Here is an 11489-nt window from a genome sequence, read left to right as displayed (position 1 = left end):
CTTAAAAGTACAGTCAGTCAGCTTTCCCCACAGATTTACCTCCCAGGGGATCCTGCCCACTAATTCCTGAGTTTGCCAAAGTCTGCTTTTCTAAAGCCCAGTATCTTTATTCTACTGCTCTCCTTCCTTCCTTACCTTAGGATCTTGAACTTTTCTCATTTCATGCTCAACGGTTTTTTTTTTTTAAACAACAGTATTTATTCTTATAATGCGTTTTCCCCCTTACACAAAATAGTTCTGGACACCAGAATTGTACATTTGGCAACCACAAATGGGCAATGTTACGCTTCTATCTAGACCCGTGGTTCTCAAGTGGGGTGCTGTGAAATCCACTCAGGGGATGCAGGCACTGCCGTAGGGGCCAGATGAAGCTGCTTTGCACACAGGGCTGTGGCATACTCATGCTCCTCTTGCATCAGGGTTCGCCATTAACCCTAAATCAGGAAGAAGGTCCAGCTTCTGCAGTAGCCCTACTTGGTCTGCCCTACTCACACGCCTCCCAGAAACAGGTAGGACAGTTCCACCCGTCCTGTGCGCCTCTTTCTAGAAGACACTGTGTAGAGTTGGACTGCGAAGGGCTGCAGCATGAGCCGGCTCTCCAGTCTACATTAGGGTTATCAGAGAATCTTATTGAAGCAAGAAAGAGTACACGTGCTCCAGACTTTCCAAGTCTGGCTGCATACCAGGCAGGCAGGATAGTTTTACCCGGGGCAGTGGTGCACAGTTGAGAACCACTGAGGTAAGCCAAGACCATACGAACAGTGGTTCTCAACCATGCAAGCCACCACATTCAAAAGAGCTGTGGAGGGGTGCCCCGACTGAAAAAGGAGAGAACCACTGATTGAGACAATCACTTGATTCCCACTGCTGCTAATTCCGTGTCTTTTAAAGAACTGTTATCATGTTGTTAAGAACAGATTTCATTTTTAACTCCCAATCTCAACTGTGCTAGCATTTCAGACTTGGAGAGTCAAATGGGTTCTATCCAGCTTGGCGCTTCACATCTTTTTTCCTTTTCCTCAGCCCATGTAGCTCTTTCTTCAAGTGTTTTACAGCCTGCAAAATGTCCACCCGCTGGGGATCATCCTCTGTTTTCTCTGTATAGAGGAGGAAATGTTTCACAGTTTCAGAGAGCAACTCTTCAGGGTCAACATCTGTTTGATGCAGACGCAACATCCTTTCGCAAGCGATTGCATAGTTTTTATGCCAATTGACTGGATGCTTTTTATGCGAGTTGACAATTTCCTTGTAGAGCTGTAGAAAGGAAAGAGGAGAACAGTTTCCTTTGGGTTTTTTTATGGCACTGCAAAAGCACACATTTACAAAAGATGGACACTATTATGATGGCCAAAATCTAGAATGGACCTTGTTTTGCTTATAATTTGGTCTAAGGTTTATGGAGCCATGCACAGAGTGCGAGTTGAAATTTCACTAAGTAGCAAAAGTATCTCAAGCTACTAAAATTTGACTAATTCTTTTTTTATGACAGTTGCAGATGATGGAGATACCCTCAGACTACAACTTTACACATTATCCTGAGAGAAGTGCTAGGTTATGAAAGATTTAACCTTTAGCTTATAAGGAAGATATCTACTCAATTGTTCATAAGGTCAGGAAAGCAGTTCAACTTCGCTGGGGATTTAACCACATGCATACTTGAGAACACAGCTGAAGTGGGGGCTGCAACACTTACATGTACAAAGGAGGAAACTAGTAATTGTCTTAACCTAGTTTAGGAGCAGGGAGAGTTGGTTAGCAGCGTTAGCCAGTGTTAGTTTGAAGTCAAGCAGAAGGCAAGGTAGATTTGCACCTTATATAGACTAACTAAATCAGGGATGTATAGCAAAAGCTTTCATGAGCCCAAGCTCGCTTCATCAGATTCATCATTTATGAGGTGAGCAAAGGCTCTACATCTTTGATTTAGTTAGTGCATAAGGTGCAAGTCTACCCTGCCTTCCCTTTAGTTTATGAACATTTCTCTCTCTCTATCACAGAATGACATACAGTGGCACAATTACCACTCGTGGTATGTCTACCCTGGGTCTATGCTATTTCCACGGCACTCCTCAGTCATGCCAAACAGCGTTACCCAACCAGAGGCATAGCTGAATAGTTCTACACCCCATGTAGCAGTGGTGCACAGGGAAACAGCAGCAGCAGCATCTGGGCTCCTGGTTGTGGCTGCTATTTGTATGCGCTCCCTAAGTTGATACCTGGGGTTCATGCTGCACTTGCTCCCCCTTCATTACCTCACTGGCTCCAAATCTACTCCCATCCCAGAAATGAAGCATTGCTGCTCTCAAGCAAGCTGGAGACAGAGATCTCAAAAGCAGTGGCTGAGGGCATCCTCGGGCTGGCTTCATTTGTAGGTTTGCTGTGTGGGGATCAGGAGCAGGGCTGTGCTTCTTACTGACCCTTGTCAGGAGTGCCACTAAATTAGTACAGACCCACCCTTCAGATCCTGGCTACCAAAAAGATGCGAATTAGAGACTGCAGATTGCGAGAGCGAGAGAGAGAAGTGTAGCGCAAATCATTTCTGGAAAGAATAATTTAGAAAGTTATATTTGCTGGTCCGCTGGCTTGGCTTGGCGTGGCTACACACTGATATGGGAGACAAGCCTACGCAGCAAACCTCAGGATGACTGCTCTACTAGCACATGTTTAGGAGCCAAGCACAGACAACATAATTCTAGAGAACAAGGTACTGACTGGCCAGCGGCTGGAATTGCCTGTCTTTACCAAGTGATTATCTACGCAGATCACTCTGATTGCTGTGGGAAGCAAATAAAAGGGGGAGATGGGAATGAATACAACTCCTTAGCAGCCCCCTTTCATAATTGCCATGGATATAATCTGGAAGAACAAGGAGAAACACATACAGCAGTTATCTTAGCAAGGTATGTGCAAGTGCCAAGGGCACTGTTATGATGTCAAAACACTAGAGAGAGCTCAACATTTACAAAAAATAAAAAGGAAAAAAGGTAACAAAAATCATTTACTTCATAGGCAAATGTATAAAGTTGTGACTTTATATCTGCAGACACACTAGCTGCTTCTGCAAGGTCAAAGATGAAGAAGGCTGTCTTCATCCTGGAACACAATATAAAATTCATTATCACTAGCATAAGATATTTTTTTTAACCAGAACAAGGCCACATCAGAGTCTTAGAGAACTCTTTAACACTACAGAAAGCCCATGGTTACCGCAGAACCTTTTTTATATCGAACTGCTTTCTTATGCTGTAGCCAAACCTTCCTCCTCCTTCCTCAACACATTCCCAGCAAATTCTACTAGTGAAAGAAAAAATAGTGTATTTCTGCAGGATCTGATCAAAGGAATTTATTCAGATTGAACTGCATTGATGTTAGGGACAGTCCGGATGACGCAGAGCAATGCCCTTGCCAGCAAGCCTTCCTCAAGCCCAGTGGTTCTCAACTTTTTTAGACTCAAGGCACCACTCGATTGGTGCAAGGCACTCCTCAGGAAATACCAGCTCCATGGCTTTCACTCAATGTTTTAAGTACAGAAAAATAATAGAGTAGTAGAAATGCGGCTCTGCATAGCTATACGCTACGATTATGCTGACTACCATGACATGAATTTCCATGCCAGCAATTTGGCATCACTAACTGCAAGCTGCAGAGGAAAGGAAGGAACCTCACCTGGCTTGCCACATCTCCTCATTAGCAACAGCTTCCCATGAAGACGGATCAAATCTAAAAGGGAACAAAAATAAAATTAAGTCGTCTGATCTACTGTACTGAATCCACCCTTGGTAGTCACACAGCCATTTTGCCATCTGCACAACCATCTAATCCAACCTGCAAAGGGTATAAGCCACCAGGACAGAAGAAACTACTAAGAGACTTCAGGGGACAGGCAGCAAAGAAATCAGGAGGAATCTGCTCCTTCATAACTTGTTTTCTCTCTCTACTTTTCTACATGTCTCACAGCAGAGTCTCCTCCGAAGAGAAGCACCCTTCAGAGCTCTGTTCATAGGCCTTCTGGAGTTGACTGATTTGGCCTTAACGCTCTTTGACCCATGTAAAGGGGGGGGGGGCGGCGCACAGAGACCATGTTTTAGAGCTAAGCCCCTGGTCTTTAACCCCAGGAGGTCAAACTATTGTACAAATTGTACTTTAGCACCACAGCTCTGAAAAAAGTAGCGCTCGTATCTTTTTTTTGGATGTAGGATCACACCTCCTTTTAAAAGCCCACGGAAATATTTAAAAATCCAACTATGTTGTTTAAAGGCTGGAGAAGGCAGCTTGAGATTCAGCAACGCACTTAAGGGACCACTTAAGTGCACTGTGATTGAGCAAGGGACTACAGCATCTTTCTTAAATCTCATGGACCTCACTGGCATTTGGGCAAGTGTTTTAGTGGTCCACAGAACAGGGGTAGCCTTAGTGCATATGCTAATATGTTTTGCTGAATCACAGCTTCAGTGCTCATGGCAATATCTGGAAAAATTATAAAAACTGCTTTGTATGAATCTCTACACAGCTCTGTCAGTGCCCCTCAACTCCGGCTTAAAGCGCCAACAAATGTCCAGGTCGGAAAGACCTTGCCAGTAGGGCTGTGCGAAACAGCACCGTTTCGTTTTGACTTCCGTTTTGCTGCTTCGAAGGGACAGTGTTTCATTCCATCATTTTGTTGCGTTACAAAGCCCTGTTCTGTTTCAATTCATTGAAACTGTTTTGCTGTTTCAACGTTTCTTCCAAAGGCTAGAATGGGGAATCATGAAAATACCAAAAACTTTGTTATTTCTTCCCTGATTCAGATGAAAATTGCAGGGAAGGTACCCCTTCTGGGGGCATGAAGCCTGCCAAGTTTCAACGAGACACCTGCAGAGGTTTCTGGGAAACTGCACCACAAACTGTTCAAAGCAAAACTCATGACACTCGCTGGCAGCGGCAACCTCATCTGATGTGCAGATCTGGGGACCCGCATCCCTGGGAGGGCTGCAGGGCTGTGACCGACTCCTGCTGGGGGTTCGGGCCCCCGGATCTGTGTGTGGGATGAAAGGAGGTTGCCGCTGTCGCCTGGGACTGGTGCTGGGTGCACACCACGCCCAGCAGATTGCTGCTGCTGCTGGCCCCAGGACGCAGTGGCAGCCTCCTGTCATCTGGTGCACAGATCTGGGGCTCACACCCCCAGGAGGGCTGCGGGGCTTTGCCAGACTCCTCCTAGGGGTGCAGGCCCCCGGATCTGCACACTGGATGAGAGGAGCCTGCCGCTGCCACCTGGCACCAATGCTGAAGCCAAGTAAGCCCGGCTTCAAAACTTGGAAACATTTCAAAGCACCCTCATTTCATTTCTAAGCCATTTCAAAGCTTTTTGTTTCATTCCGAATTTGCTGTTTTAAGCTCAAAACGCATAGGAACGGCTTCAAAATGAAACATCCAGCGAAATTTCACACAGCCCTGCTCACTAGCCCTAATCATTCCTGTGACCCCAAGTGCGAGCCTCACGAAGAAACACTATTGATGATAGTGAGCAGTGCCAAACCGCACTGATTCTATGGTAGAGAAAGACTAGGATGACTTTGCTAAGCCAGTTTGCACTCGTGACCTCTGCACTTTTTGAGCCTGGCTCTCCGGAAGCAAACAGCTACATGCATTCGCACTGCACACACAGCTCCTCCATCGGGTATGCTGGTGGCAGAAGAACAATTAATAAGGGGGGTGGGGAAACTCCCAGTGGAGTTCTTCATGATTTACGAACCTAATGAAGACAAACCTGACAGGTAGCAGCTGGGCATCATACCTTCCATAATCTTCAGTCCAGTTATAGATGCTCCTTGTAAGATTAATCCACTCTACTGGGTTAAAAACAGTTTTTGTAGAAACCAATTTGTCACAGACTCCCCACGGCCAAAGCGAATAGCCTTTTTTCCAGGTCGAGTCCCCCTCATGAAGCCCTATACAGACGAACACTTTCTTCCTATGGTAGTCAGAGAGAGCAAGCATTAGCCATGCGACAGACCTTCGCTGGCAGTCACACTAGGGGAGGAGAAAGACCACGTGTGCCATACCTCTTTGGATAAGACCAGAGGAAGAAAATTAAAGAGGAAGAAATGAAAATGGAGTTCAAGGAACATGTGTTACTTGAAACTAATAAGGGGGGTGGAGGGGGATGACAACTGTTACTTGTCTTAGGAGATAATGGCTCCCCTGCCTGGCAGCTGTTCATACCTGCGGTAGCTGTGAAAGGCAGCTTGTGAAGAGGTTTCTAATGGCAGCAGCAGTGGCAAGCAACTCCCTGAGCAGACTTTGGGGATGTGTGATGGGGTCCCCTTGCCTGATCAAGTGGGAGAAGGGGTCTTTCTGTGAGGTTCTTCAAACAAGCTCACCCGTGTAAGTGATGGGGGGGAAGTGGTGTTTTGATTCTCTGCTTTATGGTAAGGAAGAGGGAGATTTCCAGTTTCTTGGGGGAGAAGTAGGACTCCTGCCTCCCTCCTGGTATTCAGTATGCCCCAGTACGCTGGGGTCAGGCAGGAAGGCACTGGTGAAGAGCTGGGCAAGCATGGACTCCCAGTATGCTGCGGAGGGTAGCTCAGCCCATCTGCTCTCTGCCTGACCTGTGGGAGAGGCTGGCGAGGAAAGGTAGAGGAAGGGAGTTCATGGAAGTCTGCACTCCATATCCATCTCAACTGCTTAATAAGGTGCATCTCTACTCTGCCTTCTGCCTGCCTTCAGACTAACACGACTAACTACCTCTCTGCAGAGGAAAGGTAGAGGCGATGCAGGAACAATATGGAGCGTGTCCGCCCCCACAACTCTCACTGTTGGGTACAGGAGGAGGGAGACTGACTCAACATCAGCAAACACTGTGAAGAAGGGGCCGGGCCAAAGCAGAGGCAAAGTCTACCTTATCCCCATTTTGCTGCCAGTGTTGTGGGCCCAGAGTCCACTCTTCCCATTCCCACTGGTCCCCCAAGTCCTTCCTATCACCCTGCAATCCCTAACCTCTGCCAACAGAGCCAAACCCATCAAAAACAGCAGACCAATGTTAAAACACACTTTGAAATTTTAAAAAAAAGGAGTACTACCAGACAAAAATCTTTAATGAAGATTTAAGATTAATGGCTCAGTATGCCTATCCATTAACAGGGAGGAGCAGTACAGGAGCTCTCATTATATGTTAGCAGTTAAACAATGTGCTCACGATCACAAATGTAACTGCTGTCAGAGCTGGGATGGCAACTCAAAGAGTTCCTTGTTCCCAGCCCTGTGACCAGGCCACTACATCTCCTTGTCTCAGCCATTGAACACTGAAACAAGGAGACAGTGGTCGTACACTCAGCGCTACACTGTGCAACCTGGGACAACAATCGCATGGGTATTTCACCATCACCTATACACTGGAGGCCCAGAGTTACAATGGGGCTTGCTGACAAGACCATCTCATTTTCAATTTCTCTGGGTTAATCTGCACAACAGTGATGCTGGAGCTGATGGGCACCTATACACATGCAGAGAGTCTGCTCTGATACGCTGTAATTACAATGCGCCAGAGCAGACTCGATCAATCGAGTCTGCTGGAGTGTGGTAATTACCGCTCTGCTCCAGCAGACTCCAACATCACATGTATTAGTGTTCATCTGCTGAAAAATGGCGGTGGGGGCACTTTAACTAAAGTTTGTTCAATGAGCTTTAATTAAAGCATCCCCGCCACCATTTTTCAGTGGGAGGACGCTGATACACATGATGCTCCAGGTACTTCGATTGGAGCAGCTCTCACCTCCCAGAGCACACCAACAAATGCCCCATGGTTCCAGCCTGTACAGCACCTCCTGGATGGCTAAATTTTGGGTATTTTGAAACATAACAAGAATGCTCTCCTGTGCACTTGGCCAGTTGGGTACTAGCATGCCATGGTCCAGAAGCACATTTTTTCCTGACCATTCTTGGCAACCATCTCAATGCCTGAAAACCCTAAGACATTCAGCCTGGCTCATCTAAATGCAGATGCTATTCTTATTCATGTGAGTATCTAATCCTTTCTCCACTCTTCCTAAGCTATTTTTGTACGATGATTATTCCTGAAACACATTCATTCTATGCTAATCAGGTGGCCACAGTGTTCACGAAGGGGAAACTACAATGGTTAGTTTTCCACCTGCAACAATTTCAAGTACATAGGAACTTTGTTTTATTTCTTTATTTAATGAACTGCGCCAACATCATGTCGCTGTTCTTTGTGAATCACGTTTTTTTTTCCTTACACTGGGGGGGGGGGTACCAAACAACGTTTGCATCTGGATGGTGTTACTTCTGCATAGATATTCAATTTAATTGCAAAAATAATCTCACCGCTGGCGAGGAAGTCGGTGTAGAAAATTGGTCTTTTGGATGCAGTACCAGCTGCTACATAAACAATTTTTTACAAAAAAGCTTAAAGATTTTAGGAAAGCTATTACATATGAAAGAAATGCTTACTGTTTATTTACTTTGAGAAAATGATGGAGATTAAACGTGCGTGTTCCATCAGGTAATGTTCCTTCCACAGGATTCCACCGGCTTCCAGGAAAGGAGATGCCAGGTAAATGCTTAGCTACCTTGGGCAGATACCACTCATAAGTCATCATCTACCATAAAAAAAATTATAAATAAAACAAGCTGTTTAAAAACTTTAAAACAAAATATTGCGATGCACAAAAGAAAGGAAAGGCGTAATCTGCAGATTTGCACTGATTTTAAAAATTAGGCTGGATTTAAGGAAAAGAGTCCCTACAAATGCAGATGTATCTATAGATTGGAAATGGCACACAAGGTTTAGATGCATGCTAGGCAATGTGCTTTAGTTTTGCAATAGGATCGCAAAAGTTTGCTATACAGCTTTATTTTAAATATGCTTTCAACGCCCTCACTCACTTGTGACAAAATGAAATAAGAGATCTTTCCCATATTTAATAATTCTTCCCTGTTTTTAAGTCTACCGGGTGAACAAAACCAGGTGTGCAAAACAACACAAATATAAATAGAAGAGGAATCAGAAAAGCAGTTCTCTGTTTTATATAAAAACTGCAACTAAGAACAGGAAAAGCCCTATCCAAGGTATTGCAAAAATACACCAAAAGCAGGGGAAGAGCTTCACTATAGCAAAAATCCTTAGGAGACAGTGCCAGGCCCCATTACTTCGGTCCAAGTTTGAGGCTGGCATGGAGGCTTGTGACCAGCTTCCTCCAAGCCTTTTGCAAATGGATGGGATGCACGTCCCTTCTTTTAGCATCTTCCAGGTGTCTTTCCATCCCTGGACTTCTTCCTTTGCTGAGCAGCTGTAGGAGATGCAATTCACTAACTTCTGGAGCTCTGCCTCATCCAAGTAGTTTTACCCAATACTCCTGTAGTCAGGGTTCAGGCAGCCCTTCCTGCCTCTTATCTCTGTTGTGCATGCAGCTAAGAGGGGATGGAAGCCAGACAACTGGCCAATGCCCCTCCTTGCACTGGCAGCCCCTGGGTTGCTTCTGGTTAGGCATTCCCTCTTCTTTCAGGAAAAGCAAGATGACCTGTAGGCAGTGCTCCTCCCCAAAAATTGGGAGGGAGGAGGGTAGCAAGAAGAGGAGGGTGCATGTAGAGAGGTAACATCTCACTGCAGTCAAGATGGTCTTGGAACAAGGGAAGAGGGAAGGAGGAACCAGTCTTGCACAACAAACAGACCTCTGCAGCACACTGCAAGGCTGCAATTAAGGTCCCCATCCCAGAGCCCTTCTGCAAGAGTAGAAATTGCCAAGGATGCTTTGAAGGCTTGCCGTCTCAGGAAGTCTCACTAAGCAAGGCGTCAGACTCAGAGGCATTGGTACAACAGTCAGAGCAACCCAGCCCATCCAGGTCATTCCCTACAAACAGGGTCAGCCCATAAGGAAACTTGGGCAAGAGTGCACGGTCAGAACTAAGAGCGGACATCTTGCCATACCCCCACACTGCCCAGCACGTTCTCTTCAGAAAACGTATCTTCACTCCTTGCACAGACACATGCACAGAGTATACCAGTGCTTTCTCCATATTTTACAGGGGTGAGGAGGGAACTCTTCTTTTTTTCAGATTTACAGATCCTCTGTATCATTCTTTCTTCACTTCTCTTTCACATCTTCAGATTCACGTTGGGGTATAACCCTTAACCCTGAAATCCAGCTGCCTGTGATGCCATCTTGTGGGTGCACACGCTCCATTTTAAGCTGAGCCCAACAGTAATAAAAAACAAGTGAAACCCAGTGCTGATGCCCAGTGGGTTCCTCTCTAAAACCTTTCAAAAAAAATAAGAGAGCCTCGAGGCTTTGAACACATTTTCCGAGTCACGCCCAGGCTCTTCAGTCCCTGAATTTTCAATTAAGCCCTGAACTGCAGGAGACCGTTATAAAAGAAATGTTAAAAATAGTATCACCCATCAGAAGAATGAAAAATATTTAAGTGATAAATAAGGGAATAACTGAATGTTCCTACTGTAAAGCTACTGATGGCCTCTTACAGTTATTTGCTTACCTACCTCTTGATCCACTAGTGTCACATCAGGCCGCATTCCCTCGCAGTAGTGAACGTAACGGAGGGAGTTCCCTGGCAAGTCTCCTCTGAGCAAGACTATTGCGTCAGGTGGCATGGAGGACAGAAGGTTTCTTGCAAACTTTTCAACTACCTCGTTGCGGCTTTGGTCACAAAGGCTAAACAGGAAAAGATCAAAACAGAAATTCCTTAGACTTTTAGCAACACATTTAGATTACCAAAACCATTTGATCTGATACGAAGTCATAAATGAAACTAGCATCTGGTCCTCATACAGTTCTTTTCAGCCACATGTCTCAAAATGCCATGCAAAATTGAACACGCTGTTCTCTGCATTTGACAGACCAAGAAATCAGGCTGCTACAGTTAAGGGCTCAAAGGCCTTGGGGCCACAAGACAGGGAAGTGTTTCTCTAGACTGAAATTGGAGGGGGTGGGGACAGGGGAATGACACCCACACTTCAGAAAGTCTCTGATGTGTTGTAGATGAGGCCCAAGGCAATACTGCCTCCAAGTTCGTCTCAGGATATAACCTTCAACCTTAAAATCCAGCTCCTAGGACTTTCACCCCCTTACTACACCCTCCTCACTCACATCACAAGTCCCCCATAGCTCTGTCCCCAAATTACTGGCCTTTTGGATGTATAAGAGGCTTGCCAATTTGAGAAGCATGGGGAGGGGGTTAAACAGAATCCTCCGCCTTCTACAACAAGCCTGCAAGGTGACATCAATAAGCATTTCTGGTGTATTTGTTACCTGTAATTGGCATAAATTTGACAAGTAACAAGAGCAGTAGCAGAAAGCCACTCCACACACTGCAGCACACGGCTGTTCTCAAGCGCTGTATTTCCAATAGAGATAAGCGAGGCCAGCCCCAGCCCTGCTAGCACGGCAACGGCTGCATTGCTTTGCATCCAAAAACGTTCTACCTAAGGAACAATGTACACAGAAAATGGATCTAACTGGCAGGCAGATCATAAATAT

At 45.6% G+C, this 11489-nt stretch overlaps 1 protein-coding gene across 1 annotated transcript in view; it reads right to left on the bottom strand.

Moving 5' to 3' along the window:
- Positions 1-546: 546 nt before the first annotated feature.
- Positions 547-11489, bottom strand: part of TMEM260 (transmembrane protein 260) — a 169557-nt gene continuing 158614 nt past the window's right edge. The window contains exons 10-16 of the mRNA XM_019551165.1: positions 11262-11434; positions 10493-10664; positions 8446-8594; positions 5771-5947; positions 3664-3717; positions 3000-3090; positions 547-1254 (exon numbers count right to left, since the gene is read on the bottom strand). Coding sequence (XP_019406710.1) covers positions 982-1254; positions 3000-3090; positions 3664-3717; positions 5771-5947; positions 8446-8594; positions 10493-10664; positions 11262-11434 — 1089 coding nt within the window. The 3' untranslated portion in view covers positions 547-981. The remainder of the gene's footprint in view (positions 1255-2999; positions 3091-3663; positions 3718-5770; positions 5948-8445; positions 8595-10492; positions 10665-11261; positions 11435-11489) is intronic.

Source organism: Crocodylus porosus, unplaced genomic scaffold (genome assembly GCF_001723895.1).
Source record: "Crocodylus porosus isolate Cpor-Errol unplaced genomic scaffold, CroPor_comp1, whole genome shotgun sequence".
NCBI classification, from domain to species: domain Eukaryota; kingdom Metazoa; phylum Chordata; order Crocodylia; family Crocodylidae; genus Crocodylus; species Crocodylus porosus.
Note: the sequence above shows the minus strand (reverse complement) of the source record. Positions and strands in the feature narration are given on the sequence as shown.